Below are 21847 nucleotides of genomic sequence, written 5' to 3'. Positions count from 1 at the left end.
CATGCTGCAATATCTGCATAATTGTCAAGGAAGGTGTACAGGAAACAAGACAACACAAAATGAATATACGACTCACTGGATCCAAAACTAAGGAACAAAAGGGAGACCCCTGCATCAGATCTGGCTTTCTCCCTTACTGCTCAGCCTATGCGATAATCCCAATGGTAGATGATCGCATATCCTCGTACCTCGACTGTATAACACCTGAACACCCTATAATAGTGAGGGGACACGACCACCGGCTCCCTACACTAGATACGGAGGGAGTCAGGGTCACCTGGGACCCAGCAAACAGAAAAACACAAATGAATGCACAACACTTATCTTATAGAAGACTGGGAAGTAGGATCAGCATGCACACACACTCCAGGAAATAATATAAACTGCAAACTGATGCACTATGGGGAGGATTTTAAAGGGATGCAATCAGTCGAACTGCATGACAGCTGAGAGAGGCTAACGAGATGAGGAACTGAAAGCAAAACAAAGGAAGCTCAAGGAGGAGGTTCTGAAAGGCATCTGTCACAGCCTTTCAGATGTCTGGTGGTGACCGTACCCCTCCTTCTACGAGTGGACTCAGGACACTCAGAGCCCACCTTCTCAGGATGGGACCTATGGAAAGCCCTGATGAGACGAGTGGCCTTAATGTCCGTCACTGGGACCCACATCCTCTCCTCAGGACCATAACCCTCCCAATGAACGAGGTACTGGAGAGAACAGCGGACAACACGAGAATCCACAATCCTAGAGACCTGAAATTCAAGATTACCATCAACCATAATCAGAGGAGGAGGCAAAGACGAGGGTACAATGGGTTGGACATAAGTTTTTTTTTTTTTTTTATATATTCTTTATTTTCAGAAAAGTATATATATATCAATACAAAGTCATTTGCCAATACAATTCTTGCCAATCATGCAAAAGACAGTACAGTACATATATCTGACAGAGAAAATATTCATATTCAAAGGTCGCAGTGGTAAAGTGAAGGCAAGGATACCCCTTTATCCCTTTTGTCTCAAGTCGACCGTATCTTAATCAGCATCCTCTGACCCTAATGACTGACTTCACCATTAGTACTTGTGGCCAACAGGACCACGATAACAAAGCAAAAAAACAGATGTGGGGGGAAAGTAAGAGAGAGGGGAAGGGGGTCGAAAGGGAAGGAGTGGGCAAGGAAGAGGGAGGGGGGGGGGGGAAGGTAATGTATTCTAACTCTCCTATGATTTCAAAAGAGATAAACTCAAGCCATGAGCATTAAATTGGTTAGGACATCACAATTAACTTATATTGTGCAAGTAGTCTTGATATTCTATTCTCCCAAACTCCCTATCCATCAGCTTTTACCAGATCCCAAAGTTTCCATGTCTTGAGGAACCTATCATGACTCCTGTTTATCCAGCTAGTCATCTCCTCGAAATTGTAGATTTGATCTACCTTAGCTTTCCATTCTTGAATTGTGGGAGGTTTAGTGTCCAGCCAATGTAGCGGTATGAGGGATTTAGCTATTGCTAATAAATTAATTATTAGGTTTTTCTTTGAAGGGGTGTAAAGCGAGGAAGATTTTTTTTTTTTTTTTTTTTTTTTTTCAATGCTTTATTGAATATATCAATCAACAATACACATAATCCACAGTAAATGAACATTATTCATCATGAGGCAGTATTGTAATGCATACATACTTGGGTATTTACTAACTTACAAAATAAAATAACCAATAAAAGCCAAATTAAAATACAATCAGGTACAAATCGGCGACACAAAATCCTGTTCTTAGTCAAATCAATAGGACGTGAATAAGTGCCACTAATATTTGCAGATACAAAATTGCAATATTTAAAGGAGGCAATGACTCATGGATGTCAAAAAGCACAGTACCATAGAGTTGTCAGTATATCATCTCCCAACATAGACTCCTAGGTTTGTTAACATGTAACTTATAAAAGAACATTTCTGCCATTAGTAGAGACAACTAGTCGTATCCCCTAAAGGATGACCATTGTTTCCAACGTGACCTATAGGCTGTTATGCCATTATTTTCCCATGCTGCCAGTTCCTCAAATCTGAAGATTTGATCAATCTTGGCAATCCACCTGGAAATGGGAGGTGCTTCCAATGATAACCAATAACACGGAATTAGAAGTCGAGCTGCATCTAAAAGATGAGCAAATAAGGGGGGTATGGTCGTCTTCTGAACAGATGTGAGCGTTCCCAAGAGAGCTAAGTCAGGTGAGGCAGATATGGATGATTGGCAAATCTTGTTACACTGTTCAAAAATGGTAAGCCACCATGACTTAATTATGGGGCAAGACCACCATATGTGAAGAAGGGAGCCTTGGTCTTGTTCACACCTCCAACACTTGTCCGAAAGTGTGAGGTTAAATCTACAGGTAGTCACCGGCACCTTATACCACCTTGTCAAAATCTTATAAGCGTTCTCTTGGACACGCACACATCTTGAAGCTTTGTGAGGTCTTATAAGTAATCTCATTGTAGTCGTCTGATCGAACATGGTGTTCAGATCTTTCTCCCATAGACCAATGAAAGCTGGTTTAACAAAATTTTTAGGAGATATAAGGTTCCTGTATATTAAGGAGATTAATTTGGGTTGAGGTTTGGGATTAGCCACAAGATTCTCAAACCACGTTAGTGGGCGCTGAAGGGAACTTTTATCAATAAATTTGGTGGCAAAGGACTGAAGAAAAGACTTTAGTGGGGTAGGAAACTTGCATTCCGGGTAAAGTTTAGTAACAAAGGTCATGTCTAGTGCGTCATTGCTACTACTAAATAGCGAAACCACTGAGTGAGTAGAAGCGAGGAAGATTTTGAGAGAACTATCATCTCAACAGTTATCTCAAAATCAGGTAGCGCTACTTTTTTAATTGCCTTATTTACATCTTCCCAGTATTTTCTAATCTGGGGGCATGACCACCAAATATGAGATAAAGATCCCACCTCTCCTTCACATCTCCAGCACCGCCGAGACTCAGAAAGACCCCTCTCGAACAAGAACTTAGGCGTTCTATACCACCTTACAAGTAGTTTAAAATGATTCTCTTGCATACGTACGCATTGTGTAAATCCGTGTGACGTTGCTAATATTTGTTTGGTTTCTTGCTCTGAAAGCTCTATATCTAGTTCTTTCTCCCATGCCAATAAGTTTGGCGGTTTTTCAATCACACCCCGACCTCCCAGGACCGAAGAGACTGCAGATACACCTCTTTGTTTTATCTGGGTTGTTTCGAGCAAAGACTCAAAGTCTGTAAGAGACCTCTGAAACCTGTATTTCCTGGCCGCTCCCCCACACACAGCTTTAACATGTGAGTCTATTAGAAAAAAGATTGGAGACCTTTTTGTTGAATCCGTGATCAATTCCTTTAAGTAATGTTCTCTGTTTCTCATAAAGTCGCCCACTTTGATCTGCCTTAAAGAGGACCACACCTCTGGGAATGTTTTTATTGGTAATTTTAAGAGATCTGGGAGAAGGTTTACTGGCATCATTGGGGATGGTATAGGGGCTAGAGAGCTCTTCTGAGTGCACCATGTCTCATATACCCCTTTGAATAGAGGATCCATGTTATCTATTACGTCTGATTTTTTATCCGGAAGCCAGAGGTATTTTTGGAAGGAATCCCCCACACTATACTCACACAGTTCCTTAACATCTTTCTGTCTTTTCGGGTCCGATAATTCTAACCATCTGTTAAGCTGTATCGCTTTATAGTATGTGTCAACATCCGGTAACCCGAGGCCTCCCCTTTCTCTGCTTCTTACTAAAACTTTGTGTGATATGCGGGACCTCCTCCCAGACCAAAGAAAGCTGGAAAACAGCTGCTTCAAATCTAAAATAAATCGCCTAGGTATATGGATGGGTACCATCTGCATGGTATACAAAATCTTAGGCATTACATAGGCCTTCAGAGCATTCTTCCTTCCCATCCATGACAAAAAAAGGTATATTGTATTTTTGAAGCATTTGCTTGATTTCCTCCTTTAGTGGCAAGAAATTATATTTGTATAGATCATCTAGATTCTGTGGGATTTTGATTCCTAAGTATTTTATAGGTCCTTTTGTCCAGCAGAAGGGGGATGCTTTTTTAAGTTGTAGGGCTAAGTCTTCCTGCAGTGTTATGTTGAGGATCTCTGACTTTGAAGTGTTCACTTTGAAGCCCGAGAGTTCACCATACTCCACTAGTTTCCTTTCTAGCCTATTCAATCCCTCTTTAGGGTTTGTCACAAGGAATAGGAGATCATCTGCGAATGCTGTGCATTTAATCTCTCTTTCTCCAAACCTTACTCCCATGATGTTCGGGTCCTGTCTGATTGCCTGTAGCAGCGTTTCAGCTACTAGAATGTATAGTGAGGGGGAGAGAGGGCAGCCCTGACTGGTCCCATTTGTAATATCGAACGTCGGTGAGAGTGTGCCATTAACTCTCAACCTAGCATTTGGTTGTTCGTATAGAGTAAAAACAGCATTAATAAAAATCTCAGGGAAGGCAAATCTACTAAGGGCTTCTCTCATGAATTTCCAATTAACTCTGTCAAATGCCTTTTCGGCATCTATTCCTAGTAATATTAGTGGCAACTTTTTCATTTGGGCTATATGCATGGCATGAAAAACCTTATGAGAGTTATCTCTTCCCTCTCTCCCCCTCACGAACCCCGCCTGTTCAGATCCTATCAAGTCCGGGAGAAACCCGCTTAGGCGGGTAGCCAGAATTTTTGCCCATATTTTAAGGTCAAGGTTTAGTAAAGAGATGGGCCTGTAGCTACCACACTGTTCTGGGTCTTTACCCTCTTTATGAATCAAAGTAACAAAGGATTCCTGTGTTTGTCTCGTCAACTTTTCTCCTTGGAGAAGTGCATTGCAGACCTCCGCGTACTTGGGAATAAGCACGTCCTCAAACTTTTTATAATAGGCCAGGGGCAGCCCATCTGGGCCTGGGCTCTTTCCCGGGGGAAAGCTGTTAATTATTTGTTTAATCTCATTAAGTGAGATTAGGCTCGTTAGGCAAGAGGCTCCTTCAGGTGTTAGGGAGGGGAGATTTAAAGAACTCAGGAATTTGGCGATGTTGTCCTGTCTTGTTTTTGAGTCCTCATTGCTTTCTTTTTTTTGAGATTGTATAACTCTGCGTAAAATTCTTGAAAAGCTTTTGCTATAGCCGGGGTATCCGAGAGGGTCTTCCCCTGCGCATTCTTAATTTTGGGTATATGTGTCACCTGTCTGTTCTTTTTGAGTAGTGATGTCATCAATTTTCCCCCTTTATTACCATGCGCATAGATTTTGTGTTGAAAGTATAGTAGCTGTCTGGCAGTTTTTCGAGTGAGAAGGTTATGTAATTTTATTCGAAGATCTTTGAGATCTTCTTGAAAGGCCCTGCTCTCCGACTGCTTGTTTAATTTCTCTAGTGTTGCTAATTGGGCAAGTAGTGAGTCCAATTCTTTTTGTTGGTCTTTTTTAACCTTTGTGCCTAACGCTATGAATATTCCTCTAATGTACGCTTTGTGCATTTCCCAGATAACAGTTCTTTTGCTGTGTGTGGGAGAGTTGACAGCAAAAAAGGTCTCTAAATGCGATCTGACCTTTTTCAGGTTTTGCTCGTTGTTCAAGAGCGATTCATTCAGCCTCCAATTCCAGTCTCTCCTAGGAAGGGAGGCCAGTGTGAGATTCGCCATGCATGGGGCATGGTCTGAGATCGTGATGTTTCCTATCTCAGCAGCACTAAAGAGAGGCAAAAGAGAGGCAGAAGTTAGTAAATAGTCAAGTCTCTGATAAGACTTATGAGGATTAGAGTAGAAGGAGAAATCCTTGACTGTGGGGTTAAGACATCTCCACACGTCTACCAATTGTAATTCTTGTCGTTTTTTGTGTAGCGCGCTTATGTGTTTTTGTGAGATGTGAAATTTCGCTGTGGATGAGTCCATCAGGGGGTTGAGAGTTAAGTTAAGGTCAGCTCCCAGTATTATGTGGCCCTCTGCAAAAATTTGTATTGTTTTAAAGCTTTTTAATAACCAAGGTGACTGTGGCAGTGTTAGGGGCATATAGGTTTGCAAAAGTGAATTTGCGGTTTCCTATGTCTCCCTTTAATAGCAGCATTCTTCCCTCTGCATCTGTAAGCTGCTGCTTGATTGTAAACGGAATAGTATGATGAATGGCAATCGAGACTCCCTTAGAGGCGGAAGTAGGATGTGTGCTATGAAACCATTGATTGTATGGATGAGTCTGCAACTTTGGAATACTGTTTTGGCGAAAATGGGTTTCCTGGAGGAAAATAATGTGGGACTGGATTTTCCTAAGCATAAGCATTAATTTGCTACGCTTGGGTGGTGAGTTTAACCCTTTAACATTAAACGTTGTGATTTTTAAATTACTCATAATTGGCTTCTGGAGTCTGGTTATCAGTAAGAGTCGTAGTGGTCTTCTTATAAGGTATCCTCTGGTGTGTCTGGATCCGCTAAGGTAAGAGGAGTCAGAATGGGTGTGAGTGGGGGGGGGGGGGGGTGGGGGGGTGGAGGGAGTGGGTCAGGGATAAGTGGGTAAGGAACTTAACAAATAAATAACTTTTTGTCTATTCTCTGACGTCAACCCCAATAGGCACGGCTGTGTCTATTGTAAGGTAGACAGGAACAGGTACAAGGACCCCTATAGGTACCAGGTGTTACAAGCAGGTCTCGTCAGTGAACAACTGTTCTCTTGTATGTCCACTATTTAAGCATGGGCTTGAACCCATACATGGACCTCCAATATATTGGTATTGCAACAACAATTGTTGTTATTATTGTTGGGGGGGGGGGGTGTATATAGGGGTTTTTCTTTATGTACGCCTTCAGCCACCTCAGGCTGAAAGCCAGAGCAGTGAACTAAAATTATGCAATTACCCGCCTCATTCTAAAACATTTCTGGAATAAAAACCTACAATAAGGTCACATAACACTGCAGATATGTCTTCCCATTATCTTGAGATCCTCTCATACACAGGGAAAGCAACTATCTGGAAAATACTAACTAACCTGACCTGTATTAAATAAGCATAACATCGGTATAGGTATGAGACTGGTGTGGTATAAAGTGATAATTTTAGTCTCCTCACTAGTAACATCACATAAAAAGCGTCACATCCTGGGGAGGAATTACTAGGTTAATGCATAACAATATAACATTAGAATTCAGGTCCATTACACTGTCAACCCTCTATTCCAGGTTAGAGGGAACGGACCTAACTGGAACTATCACCTTTAAGTGAATAAGCAAGGAAATGTCCGTTTCTTCTGGGGATCACGGTGGAGGGGTAGATGGTCTGCTGATGCTTCTCATTGCTTTTCCCGCTCTGCTCGCAGCCACCTTCTTCCAGGGTTCAATTTCTGGTAGGTTTGGTAGTGATGTTGAATGTACGACCGGCATCCATGTTGGGATTTCCACAGGTTGGAGTCCCAGTACTGGCCACGCTTTATGTAAGTCCTCCGGCGTGTGAATTATTATTCTCTTCCCATTTTTCAGAATCGAAAGTCCGAAGGGGTACATCCATGTATACGGTATCTTTTGGCTCCTCAGCTTGTCCGAATGCGCCTTTTTGCCAGAGTGGACGGCGCTATGTCTTGAAAAAGGATATTTCCGCACCTTCATATTCTATGCGATCCTTTTCTCTTGCTGCGGCTAGTATGCGGGCTGTGTCAACATACGATAGGATGCCGCAGATCACATCTCTAGGCCTCTCTGAGGGCTTTGGGGCCGGCTTTAAGGCCCTGTGAATGCGTTCTATGGTGATGGACGAAGCCGCTTCCTGACCTACCAGATCAGTGAAAATCTCTATTGCCACCTTGCGCAGCGCTTCATTCGCCCAGGACTCCGGCAAACCCTTTATGCGCACATTGCGCCTCCTGCTCCGGTTCTCCTGATCTTCAAGTAAGACCAGGACCCTATTTAACTCCGCTGTGTGGAGTTCTACATGTTCCGCCATTCCCGCAGAGTGCGCCACGACTTCTACTGCAGTCGTTTCAAGAGCCTCTACTCTGTGTCCTATTTGCTTCAGCTCTGTTTTTATATCGGACAGCTCAGTGAGGACGGGCTTAATAGCTCTTTCAAGGGCTTGGCTTAATACCTTCGTAAGAAAGGCTTTAGAGACTGGTGACACATCCTGGTTCTCTGCATCTTCCTCTCTTACGCTGTCCGCCTCCGAGTCCTCCTCTTCTTCGGCCCGCGCTGCAGCCGCCGCCATCTTAGCGCTCAGGCCCGGTGAGTGAGCCGCTTTCTTTTTAAAGAATTTCTGCATTTCTTGTTGCCCTTTATGCGATCTTGGGGTATCTGAGGGGTCTACACCCCTATCTCTGCCATATTTAACCATTTTTGGTCGGGTATCGCTTCTTTTCTGGCTTTCAATCGCCTAAGAGTGGAGGAGCTGAGAACTCACGCTGCCATCCACCTCGGCATCCAGGCTCCGCCCCCGGACATAAGGTTTTAATAAGGACTTATGAAAAACATTATGGATCTTTCAAGTCTGAGGAAGATCAAGACGGTAGGCAACAGGATTGATGACAGACAAGATTTTGTAACGCTGCAGGTAATTTGGAAGAAGGTCTCAGATTCAAGTAGGGTCCATGTTAAAATCGCTTCTTTATTTGGACATCATACAGACATGACAGACTGCCACATAGTACAACAGATTGGCGTTGACGCGTTTCGGGTACTGAGACCCTTAGTCGTAACGTTGTTGCACAGTGAGATACCCCAATATAAAGGGAAAAGATAGCCATTCCCCCCTACAATCCATGGGAGGCGGTATTGATCCCATTGGTCGTCTCACTGTGCATCACACCTTAGTTGCCACCCATTCATTACCAAGTTGATGCATTGCAGACTGTGCTGGGACTTAACAAAAGTTAACCCTTGAGGACTCTGGTCCAAATGCTGTGAACATTCACTAAAAAAAAAAAAAAAAAAAAAAAAAAAAAAAACCACGCACAGTGTGAACACACCAACTTGTGTAACATATAAAAACATATATTGTACAAAACCAAAACAGCCTACACATTAATAACAGTATTATTGACAGTATTATTTCTGCTTAGGACATTGTTGCCACGCTTGGTAATCTTGTTATGCAGGAGAAAACCACTAATAATGATAATGGCACCAAGAACTACGGACCAAAATGGACAGACACAAGAAAAGGCAAGGAATGGGGGAGGGGGGGAAGGGGAAACAGTGAGTAAGAATAGACACGCAGGAATGATACACATAAATGCACATGTTTATATATAAATGAATTTGTTATTGGTATATGTACATCAATTCCTTTTTCAGGTTAAGGCCATATGGAACTCTAGTGTTCAGCCTGAAGATCCAAAACGCCTCCCGTAGGAGGAGTTTCTTGCGGTGGTCACCACCTCTCTTGGGGGCAAATACCCTCTCTATCGCGAAGGCTTTAAAGCCCCTTACTTGACGATCATGTATTTGTATAAAATGTCTAGCTACATTCGAAATATTAAGTGCATTAGGGTTGCTAATATAATTTAAATGTTCCAGAAGGCGATTCCTGAATCTTCGGATCGTACTTCCAACATACATTAAGTCGCAATCCTTGCACTGTATAATGTATACCACTCCTGCAGTGTTGCAATTGATATAGCTTTGTATTGGAAAGCTGCAGGAGTGGTCAGATCTGTCAAAGGACTTGGAGGGGGTGGCATAGATGCAAGTTTTGCAGGGATTGCCCCCGCATTTGGAAAAGCCCTTGTATCTGAGCCAACTAGGCTTCATGCTGGCTCCCATCCTATTGGCCGTGAAGAGGGATGGGGACAGCGAGCAGGACAATGTAGTGGCTTTTCTGGAAACAATTTTGAGACCTGATTTCAGGGCATTATATAATATTTCATCATCATACAGAATAGGCAAACAGCCCTTAATGATGGAGCTGATTTTATTGAACTCCTTGCTATATGCCAGCGATAACGTTGGTACATTGTCCTGGTCACTGTTCCCATACCTCTCCATCCTCCTGGATGGGGTATCCCGTTTGCCTCCTGCTGCTATTTTGCCAAAAAGCATTTCCCCTCTATTTTTCCTCCGTGCAATAGCTCTGCCCCTCTCTAGCATCCAGGTAGGGTAATTTCTGGCTTTTAATCTGACATCTACCTTATTAAATTCCTCGTCCAGAAGTGCAGGGAGACTGCAGTTCCTGGCTGCTCGTATGTATTCCCCAACGGGGATCGCCCTGATGGTATGTAGGGGATGATGGCTCCTGGCATTCAGGATGGAATTTCCGGCCACCTCTTTTCTATATGTTCTGGTGTGCACCACTTCACCTGGGCAACCTCGGAGCGTCAGGTCTAGAAAATTGATAGTGGTCTCACCAAAGGCACATGTGAAACGTAAGTTGTAATTGTTCGCATTGAGGTACATCTGGAGGTCCGGGACGGCAGATACACCGCCCGCCCAAATCATGAGCAGGTCATCGATGTATCTGCCGTACCAGACCAATCCAACCCCAAAAGGGTTGTCCACATTATATATGAATTTTTCTTCCCAGTATGCCATGGTTAAATTCGCCAGCGAGGGCGAAAATTTCGCCCCCATTGACACTCCGCGTGTCTGTAAGTAATGCACACCGTCGAACATAAAATAATTGTGAATGAGCAAGAAGGCTGTGACCTCACACACATAATCAATGTAGTTGGGGCCACATCCCGTATACCTATGGAGATGGTATTCCATGGCCATCAGGGCGACCCTGTGGGGGATGGAGGGGTACAGAGCTATAACATCCGCCGTGATCCATATATAGTTGGCTTCCCATTTTAGGCTGTACATGGCTCTTAATACGTCTGATGTATCCTTAAGGAAACCCGGCGTGCGCCTGACAAGTGGCTGGAGGATGTTGTCCAGCCAACTGCCCAGGCGCTCCGTCAGGGATCCCATGCCAGACACTATGGGGCGAAGAGGGGGGGGGTGGACACCCTTGTGGATCTTCGGCAGAGCATGCATGATTGGGGTCACGGGCGCATCCACACACAGGTACCTATATTCTGTTTCTGTAAAAATGCCCATGTCTCTTCCTTTTTGTATTAGAGACATATACTCAATCATGTATTCCCTGAGTGGGTTACTAGTTAATATTCTGTATGTGGATGCGTCCGTTAACATGTCCCGCATCTGGCCGCCATATAGATCCTTGTCCATGATGACCACCGCCCCCCCCTTGTCCGCCATCTTGATAACTATTTCACTACATTGCTGTAGTTCCATGAGGGCCTGAAAATGGGAGTGGCCTAAATTATCTGGACATTTGGTAACCTTAGTTTCCTTTTGAATTCTTTCCAACTCCTTTTCCAATGTGCCCTGAAAAATGTCCATGCTACTTGTGCGCGACATTACCGGATAAAATTTAGTATTGCGAGTCTGTAATCTCATGACAGGTCTGGCTGACTCCACGATTCCCTGTTCCTCCTGAAGACCCGCAAGACAGCATAGAGACAACTGTTCTTTGAACATTAAATCCTTATAGGAATTTTCCTCATAAGTCTCTATCTGTGCTGGCGGGTGTTCAGGAGGGGCAGGGATATCATGGAAGTGCCGGGATACTGTAATGTTGCGCACAAATTTGTTAATATCCAACATTGTGGAGAACATATCAAAATGCGCAGATGGCGCAAAATTGAGACCAAGAGACAACACATATTCCTGATCTTTGCTTAGTTTTATACTAGACAGGTTCACAACATTTAAGTGGTCAGAGCTTACTTTTGTCTGGTCTGGAGCCGGGTGGATCTTGGATGCGGCAGTCTGGTGTCTCCGTCCGGCTCTCCCTCTGCGTTTTTTGGTGGATTCACCATTTCCCTCTTATCTCTTTCATTTTTAGATTTTTTATAGTATGACGCTGTATTAACCCTCTCTGGTGAGGCCAGCGGAACGGAAGCACCAGACTCCGGATCAAAGGTCCCGGCTACATTGGAATAATCTGACACCTCCGTGTCTGAAGAAAAACTAACTCTTGATACTCTTTTGTGTGGTTTGGACTTCTTGCGGTTTTTTAAAATAGATTTCGGCGTGGAGTAAAGGTTCTCCCGTCTTCCCCATTCATAAACTTGGTTGGTCGTATAATCATGAAGGTCTCGCTGGTATTTAGAATGTTTGTATTCCATTATAGTGTCCTCCAGTTTATTAATTGAAGCCTTGGTGTCCTCCTCCATGGATAAGAACTCCGTGTTGCTGTTAAACTTTGTGAGCTTGTCTTTACATGATTGGATATCCTGTTGTAGGCCAGTCAGTTTCTCATTTTCTGAATCCACAATGAGCTTCATTAGCTTCAGAGAGCACTCTGACAAAGTATCATTCCATTTGCAGACAAAGTCCTCTGAAAAAACTGTGGTGGGTATTTTTTTAATTCTTAACCCACGCGGAATCATGTTCTTTTCCATATATTTGGTGAGCGTGGTACAGTCCCACCAGACCCGAGTCTCCTGATTTAGCAAACGTTCCAGGTTGTTCATTAGACCTTTTAAATCCAGGTCCCTGGTGCCAATCATTGTAACGCTCAATAAACTTAGGACCCAACTTCCAGGAGGGAACCTTCAATTTGATATTCTTAAAAGACAACCACACCAGATCACCAACATTCAGGTCCGGACCAGGCACACGTCTCTTATCCGCCACACACTTATATCTCTCACTCATGCTCTTTAGATTATCCTGAATCTTTTGCCAAATAGATGACAAAGACGAGGAGAATCTGTCCTCATCAGGTAAACCAGAAGACCCCTCTCCCGAGAATGTCCCAAACTGCGGATGAAACCCATATACACCAAAAAATGGTGACTTATCAGAGGACTCCTGACGACGGTTATTTAAAGCAAACTCAGCAAGGGATAAAAAAGAACACCAATCCTCCTGATTCTCCGCCACAAAACAGCGCAGATATGTCTCCAGATTCTGATTGACGCGCTCTGTCTGACCATTCGACTGCGGGTGGAAAGCAGAAGATAATGACAACCAAACCCCCAAGCGAGAACAGAAAGCCTTCCAGAATCTGGAAACAAACTGCGTGCCCCTATCAGAGACTATGTCTGAAGGAATACCATGCAATTTGACAATGTGATCAATAAATGCCTGCGCCAGCGTCTTAGCATTGGGCAAGCCAGGAAAAGGGATGAAATGCACCATTTTGCTAAAACGGTCCACCACCACCACCAGAATCACAGTCTTCCCCGAGGAACGAGGCAGGTCTGTTATGAAGTCCATGGACAGATGTGTCCAAGGACGGGAAGGAATGGGTAAGGGAAGGAGAGGACCTGATGGCCGTGAATGAGGGACTTTGGCACGAGTGCAGGTCTCGCAGGCTGCCGCAAAACCCTCAACCGACTTACGAAGCGCCGGCCACCAGAATCTCCGAGCGATGAGATCCACTGTGGCTCTTGCCCCCGGGTGCCCAGCAAGGACCGTATCGTGGTGTTCCTTAAAAATCTTGTGTCTTAAAGCGAGAGGCACAAGCAACCTCCCAGGAGGACAAAGATCAGGAGCCTCTGACTGGGCTACCTGCACCTCTGCCTCCAATTCAGAATTCAGGATAAAGAGCAGAGACCACCACACCTTCAGCCAAAATGGGACCCGGGTCTTCAAAATTCCCACCTCCTAGAAAACAACGTGACAGGGCATCTGCCTTCACATTCTTAACCCCAGGGCGGAACGTGACAACAAAATTAAACCTTGAAAAGAACAAAAACCATCTGGCCTGTCTCGGGTTCAGACGCTTGGCTGACTCCAAGTAGGCTAGATTTTTATGGTCAGTAAACACGGTAATAGGGTGTCTGGCTCCTTCTAGCCAATGGCGCCATTCCTCAAAAGCCAACTTGATGGCCAACAACTCCCTATCTCCCACATCGTAATTTCTCTCTGCGGAGGAGAGTTTCTTCGAGAAAAAGGCACACGGTCGCCATTTGGCAGGAGAGGAACCCTGAGACAAGACCGCACCCACACCCACCTCAGAAGCATCAACCTCAACTATAAAGGGTAGAGAAATATCAGGTTGTACCAAGATGGGAGCGGAAGCAAAACTCTCCTTGATATTAGAAAAGTACTTACGCGCCTCTACCGACCAGGAAGAAAAATTTACCCCCTTTCTGGTCATATCAGTGAGTGGTTTAACAACAGAAGAATAATTAAAAATAAACTTCCTGTAATAATTGGCAAAGCCCAAAAAATGCATCAGCACCTTCTGATTCTCACGAAGTTCCCACTCAAGCACGGCGCGGACCTTCTTGGGGTCCATGCGAAAACCAGAAGCGGAGAGAAGAAACCCCAGAAATTGAATTTCTGGAACCGCAAACACACATTTTTCCAGTTTTGCAAATAATTTATTCTCCCGCAGGATGAGCAAGACCTGACGTAAGTGTTCCTTATGAGTTTTGAAATCAGGAGAAAAAATCAAAATGTCATCCAAATACACTAATACAAATTTCCCCATTAAATGATAAAAAATGCTGTTCACGAAATGCTGAAAAACGGCTGGAGCATTCATCAAACCAAAAGGCATAACCAAATTCTCAAAATGGCCCTCAGGGGTATTGAAGGCCGTCTTCCATTCGTCTCCTTCTCTGACCCTGACCAGGTTGTATGCCCCTCTTAGATCTAATTTGGAAAAAACTTTAGCCCCAACAATCTGGTTAAACAGGTCCGGGATCAGAGGAAGCGGATAAGGGTCACGAATTGTGATACTGTTCAGCTCCCTGAAATCCAGACAAGGTCTTAAAGAACCATCTTCTTTCTTAACAAAGAAAAAACCAGCGGCAACAGGTGACTTTGAGGGTCGTATGTGTCCTTTTTGCAGACTCTCAGAGATATAAGCACGCATAGCAACCCTTTCAGGTTGGGAGAGATTGTATAAACGAGATTTAGGCAGCTTGGCGCATGGGATGAGATTAATAGGGCAATCGTACTCCCTGTGCAGGGGAAAATCCTGAACTCCGCTCTCAGAGAAGACATCCGAAAATTCAGAGAGAAAAGAAGGTACAGTCTTAGTAGAAACCACAGAGACAGATGTCGTGAGGCAATTCTCTCTGCAAAAGTCACTCCAACCATTTATTTGCCTCGCTTGCCAATCAATGGTGGGGTTATGATTAGTGAGCCAGGGTAGCCCCAACACTAAAGGAGTAGGCAATCCACTAAGGACAAAACATGACACATCCACAACATGAGCATCACTCACAATTAAACGGATATTGTGAACTATGCCCTTTAATGATTTCTGAGAAAGTGGAGCGGAATCAATAGCAAAAACAGGAATATCCTTTCCCAAAGTGCACACCTGGAAACCATGAGTTATCACAAATTGATTATCAATGAGATTAACAGCTGCTCCACTATCTACAAAAATCTCACAAAAAATGTTCTTGCTCTCTAGCGCCACCCTGGCAGGCAGGACAAAACGGGAACTACAAGCAAACGGAAAACCTTCAATTTCCGCCTCAACCCTGCCAATGTTAACAGATGGAACATTTTTAAAGGATTTTTTCCTTTTTGTTTCCTTATTATTCTCAAAAGACTGTCTGAATCTCCTAGAGGGACAAACATTTGCCAAATGATTTATACCTAGGTAAACTTCGTTGAATGAGTACACAAAATCCCATAGAATTTTTTTATTTTTTTTTACATGATCTTTATTGAACAATCGTAATTGTAAACATGATTATACCAATATAACATTGCATTGTACAGATAATAATAAGCCTTTGTGATAAAGGAATCTAATAACTAAAGCACTTATCACTTGTGTGAGACTATTAACATAGGAGGAACCATCAATGGTGTACATCAGCAGAAAGGTGAAATCTATCAAACCATAAAGCTGGGGTGCACTAGCATTATTATTCTAGATGCAATCACCCATATAAAGGAGTGTGGAAGCTGTTACCATTCCTAAACCAAAAGACATGTACTGCTGAGTAAAGTGACTGATGTCAAAAGGCTAGCCATTGATAGCAAATGAACCTACCTATGAGGGTCAACAATAAGCGCTGGATCTCCCCGACGTACGTTTCGCCGTGCTGCGTCCTCAGGAGGAGTAATTAAATGGGGCTAGAAGGCCAGTATTTAACAATGTTTGTGTCCAATAGATGCGGGCAATTGCGGTCACATGTGCAGAGTACGGGATGACGGGCCACGTTGGCGCATGACTCATCACTTATCGGCCGCCTATGACGTTACTTCCGCCCGTCTCCTGAGTCTAGCGGCGGGGAGGGCAGTCACGTGTGTAGCGCGACACTGACTGACGTCACCGACGCCGGATCTCCTTGGAGACAGAGGGAAGCCAGCTGGCCGTGGGATTGTCATGCGCACTGTGCCAATCTCCTCCTCTGCCATGCGAACCTTCATTTTTGACTCACGGAGCGGTATAGAAACATGATGGGGAAACGGGCCATTTGTAAATAAGGAAGTTGATGGTTTTTGCATCAATTTGTGGACCTAAATATTTATTTAGGAATCAGGATGTGGCTAGGGATTTGGGTTTTTAGTTCATAGCCGTGAAGGCTTATTTAAAATACTGAATGAGAATATCTAATCTACCTTTGGTGCTCTTATAAGAAAGTTGGCTAATATTAATATTAGATCTAAAATATTATCTAAGTGCAGCATACAGTTTGATTTACAGTGAAAATAAAAATTAATTACTGATTGTGAATAGGGACTTTAGCCTACTTTATTAAGGTTCACAATTAGTAAGGTGTAGACCTCTTTAAATATTAGGGCCATTATTAATTAATTACGGTGAATCTAATATAAAGTGCCTGTGTGCAATATAATTGGACTATTAAATACGTTTAACAGCATATATTTACAGTGACCAGATACAAAAATCACTATTAAAAGTGTATGGGTGCAAGACAGCTATTTCATAAACATATATAGCCAGTGACAAATATATAAAAACTATTTCATGTGCTGTAGGAGCGTACAAAAATGATGAATAAATTAGAATAAAAGTGATAAATCTCATAAAGTTATTTTAACAAATTGTCCATTTTCTAACCACAACTCATCTTTTAGTGGGCCACAAGATTTTTTAGAATTGATGAATATCCTCCGGAAAGGGGGATCAATCCACAACAAAAACAAACCTTCCCATGCGGGCTGAATCTTCTATCGTCAGAGGCAATCAACCCCAGCTGCATGGGCTCCTGCTCAGAAGGGGTTGACAGCGCCTGAGACCCCTGCGCAATGAATGAGACCACTGCACTGTCCTGGGATTGAGTATGACAGGAAGGAGCGATCTCTCCTCTCTCTCTAAGACGCCTGTACATACGAACGGCCCGAGACATGGCCGAGTCCAAGGAGGTAGGCCTCTCATGAAAGGCAAATGCATCTTTCAATCCCTCTGAAAGACCATGGCAAAATTGACTTCGGAGTGCAGCATCATTCCAACCAGTATCAGCTGCCCATCTCCGAAATTCTGAGCAGTATATCTCTGCGGATTGTTTACCCTGGCATAACAGACGTAGTCTAGACTCAGCCAAAGCAATACGATCCGGATCATCATATATCTGACCCAGGGCTAAAAAGCATCTGTCAGAGCTTCTCAGATGTCTGGTGGTGACAATAATGCAGGCATTTCCGGATGGCCTCAAACCGGGTATGTGTCATGGCTATACTGTAAAGTGGGTTTTGGTAGAGGACGTCCCTACTCCAGTAATGCCTGACACTGGGTTTTTTGACTAGGCCCATGTGCAGCGCGAGACCCCAAAACATCCTCTTCTCGGCTGCACTGACTGGAGTCCAGCCACCGGCCCTAGCCATAAAGGAGCCCGGGTGTTGAGCAATGAACTGTTGGGTGTACAGGCTCGTTTGCTCCACCATCAGGTTCACAAAGTGGTCACTGAAAAAAAGACTAAAATAGTCATATTCAGTGAAACCCACTGTGCGAATCTGGATTCCTGGTTGGCCTACAAAATGCTCTTGGGTACACCATGCAAGTTCACCAGTAGGGGGCTCCGGTGGACTTAACTGGAGGGTTGGAAAACTAGTACGAGCCCCATAGCTTCTCGCACTAGTACGGGCCATAGGGTCCCTAGCATGGAAGTCCCCTTGCTCCGCCTGGCGGCATCTCCATCGCCTTGGGGGCTCATCATCATTGCTAGATGATGAGCAGGACGCGGATGACAAAAGGAAAGTGGATCATCCTCGTCCTCACTGGGACTCTCGGAGTCCGAAGCAAGCTGGGCGTATGCCTCCTCTGTCGAGAACATCCGGCGGCCATAGGGGAGAGTGTGTGTGTACGTGTTTTTATGCGTGTGTGGAAATCTTTATTACGGGTGTTCACGTACTTACCCTAAACCTAACAGAAAAATAAGTAAATAAAAAAAGGGCAAAAAGTGTGAAAATTCTAATAAAAAATTCAAACTCGCTGATCAGCCGCCCGAAGCTGATCAGCGGTGGGGTGTGCGATGAGCTTACAGTGGCCGGCCACAGTCAGCGTACGCAATATAAAAAAATGCTTGCACCCCAAAAGAAGTTGTGGGGGGGAGGACCTAAACACAAATATTGAGTAGATCTTGAAGAAGGTTGCACCTCTTCCCCACTCAATTTTACTACATGGAAAACCAAACACAATAAATATCTCTTCAAAGATATAGGAAACTCATACACCTCCCACACTCTTAAGATTTGGCATAAATTACTTAAAATAGAAAGCAAACAGACTTTACATTATAGATATCTTCCTCTATACGTCCTGATCCCTAAAAAAATTGGGTTAATTAGAAACAAACTAAGTAAGACCAAAACAGGTTGCAACACAATCTCCAGTGAAAATATACATGACTTTGGTACCTTTAAAAGTTCCTCATTTCTCATACAGAGAATACCTTCAACTAAAGAAACATATAGAGACACTGATTCCCCACATCACCCAACCCCCTGATAAAGGGTTTCTTACCTAACTAGACCCCCACTAGACCACAGCATCTCTATTATAAACGCATTTCTTAATGAGACGGACTTCCTGCCTACATACCTCAGCAGTTGGTCAAAGGAACTACATTTTCAAGAAAGAACTCCAGATGATCATACAATCATTTATACCTAAAGTACCCCTGTTAGGTTACAAGAAACTCATTTCAAACTGGTCACCAGGTGGTATAGTACCCCTGTCCTTCTCAACAGAATCAACAAAGACATTTTTCAAACTGCTGGAGGTGTGGTGGGCCAGTTGGATCCATAACCCACATCTGGATAGATTGTGCTAAATTAGCCCCCCTTTGGCAAAAATTTAACGCCATAATTTCCAAACTTTATAAATCCCCTATACAGATAAATAAAGAGCTTGCCCTTCTTTGGTTACATAATAGAGACTCTTTGATCTTAAAAGACAGGCTTTTTCCCTTTCTCATCCATTCCTTTAAAGATCTAATTCAAAAACACTGGCTGAGTGAGGAAGTCCCTTCTTAAAGAATGGATTACAGACATCAGTCTGGTAAACAGATTCAAAAATGTAAAGTGGTCTGCCCTAGGCAAATACAAAACGTATCTCAAGATTTGGTCCAAATGGAATGATTACATAACGTCTGACAAGTTTAATAAACATCTAGAGCAGGCATCCTCAAACTCCCACAATGCCCTGCTGTAGCGTGATACCTGTTGGCTGTTTGGGCATGCTGGGAGTTGTAGTTTTGCAACAGCTGGAGGGCTGCAGTTTGAGGATGTCTGATCTAGAGTAACAGGCTTTACCCATTGACTTCCGAGATTTCTCATTAATTACATGTGACTATGTTACTGGTTTATTGTTTTCCCCTTTTACCCCTTATTCCCTCATTCCTCTCCTCCCCTCCTCCCTCCCCCCCTATTTCTTCCCTTCCCCTCATTCTAGTAAACTTACAGTCTGGTTCTGTCAAAATGGCCTCGGTTGTACCTTGGCCGGATCCCCCCTAAGACATGGTAGTTGTTTCAAACAATGTCTTTCATTTAAAGACTCTGTCGCTTTAGACATGTTTTTAACAAATACCATCTCAATTGGGTCGAATCCCCTTTAGACATGATAGATGTTTTTAAAATAATGTCTTATTATTTGAAAAGAAGATGCTTTGCACATATTTTGCACAAGTACCATCTCAATTTGGTTTATTTGACAAATACACTTGACAAATGTTGGATTCATACAATCTCTGACATGAGCTCGCAAGTAATGTGCACTTCTCATTTATGTTCCCAACGTAATCACCCACGAGTTTAGTTTATCCTTGTACTTTTGGCTTATCACTGTACAGAACCTTCGACTGCACTGTTTTGTAACAATTATTACCTATATCTGTGAAACATTTAATAAAAACTGAATTTACTCAGATTAGGTAAATTTGCCCTAAAGAAACAGTTTTTCGGATGGAGTACTGTATATGTCACAGTTGTGTATTACACTCACATACTACAGACACAGTAGATGAGGGCTAGTCCCTGATTATTTAAATTTACGCTAAAGAAACAGTTTTCGGATGGAGTACTGTATATGTCACAGATGTGTATTAAACGCACACTATAGACAATAAATGTGGTGCTGATTATTTGAATTTACGCAAAAAGACACAGTCTGCGGATGATGTACAGTATATGTCACTAATAGGTATTAAAGAAAAATATCTTGCTGCTGTCAAACACACAGACACAGTAGTCCTTAAAAGGACTTTGGGGTATTTGAAAAGCTTTTGGTAGTAAAAACAGCAAATTTCTCTCCCTGCACTATCTGTCCCTTCCTCAGCACGGATGTCCCTGAGACTGATCAATTTATGGCAAGTAAAAATATATTGCTGCTCTAAAACACACACAAACACACAGTAGTCCTTAAAAAAACTGTTGAGTCTTTGAAAAGCTTTCTTAGAATAATAACTGTGACTTTTGCTCCCCGCACTGCCTTTCCCTTCCTATGCTCTGCTCTCCCTGACTATGACTGATCCGAGCTATATAGTACCCGATGACACGTTCCGGCCAGCCAATCACTGTAATGCCAGCAGCCAACATGGATACTGGCATTACAGTGAGGCCAGTACTTACCTGTACCTTTATTGACTGCCTAAAACCCGTGAAACGTGTGGGGAGGAGACTCGAGCATGGCGCTCGAGCACATACGGTACTCGGACGAGTACCGCCATATGCCAAGCATAGCGATGCTCGAGCCAAACCGGCATTTGGCTGAGCATGCTCGCTCAACACTAATAATATGTCATTAGTTGGCATCACACTAGCTTTTGTCACAGAAAGATGCCAAGCACGGCAGAGAGTGATGTAAGAATAATCTATTCTAATATCCTTAGTATATGGTCATTATTAAAAGCAGCTGCAGAGCTGAAATTGTTGTATCAAGCAAATGTATTAAAATGAATAGGAACATTCCTGACCACATGTAAATTTATTATTTTGGCTAATTGTTAAAAAATCATTATTATTATTTTTTTTAACAGCTTGAAGTTTCTGTTCTGCAGTCTATTATTATGAAACAGAATGAGCAGTTGCGTGAACAAGCTACAGATATCGATACTCTCACTAGAAAAAATCTGATGAAAGAAGAATTAATTAAGGTAATTGATAATTTACCATAGTTAATGTCAGAATTGTTTGTTACTTTCTTGATTCAATCATCTAAAAACCTTGTAAACCCCTTATCAGCCATATAATAAAGTCAAGGCTTGCAGGTTGTTCCCAGTGCAACATCAGTGGTCTCTGTCGCTCGAAGATACTGCCTCAAGAATGTGCTCACCCGGCCCAATGCTCCATGGTCCCGGTGGTTGGGCACACCAGTGACCCTTTTTTCATTCCCAGCGGACACCTCCGTAGCGCTGCCGCCTACTCCTTCCTGTTGTGCCTTCCTCTGCCCAT

At 43.3% G+C, this 21847-nt stretch overlaps 1 protein-coding gene across 2 annotated transcripts in view; it reads left to right on the top strand.

The window, feature by feature from the left end:
• The window catches only part of LOC122943602 (phosphodiesterase 4D interacting protein), a 1023137-nt gene that overhangs the window by 756304 nt on the left and 244986 nt on the right, over positions 1–21847 (top strand). For both annotated transcript variants that reach the window (XM_044301472.1, XM_044301474.1), the window contains exon 14: positions 21433–21549. In XM_044301472.1, the coding sequence (XP_044157407.1) occupies positions 21433–21549 (117 nt within the window). The remainder of the gene's footprint in view (positions 1–21432; positions 21550–21847) is intronic.

The sequence above is a fragment of the Bufo gargarizans genome, chromosome 7, assembly GCF_014858855.1.
Source record: "Bufo gargarizans isolate SCDJY-AF-19 chromosome 7, ASM1485885v1, whole genome shotgun sequence".
Lineage (NCBI taxonomy): Eukaryota > Metazoa > Chordata > Amphibia > Anura > Bufonidae > Bufo > Bufo gargarizans.
This window is presented reverse-complemented; position numbering and strand designations above follow the sequence as displayed.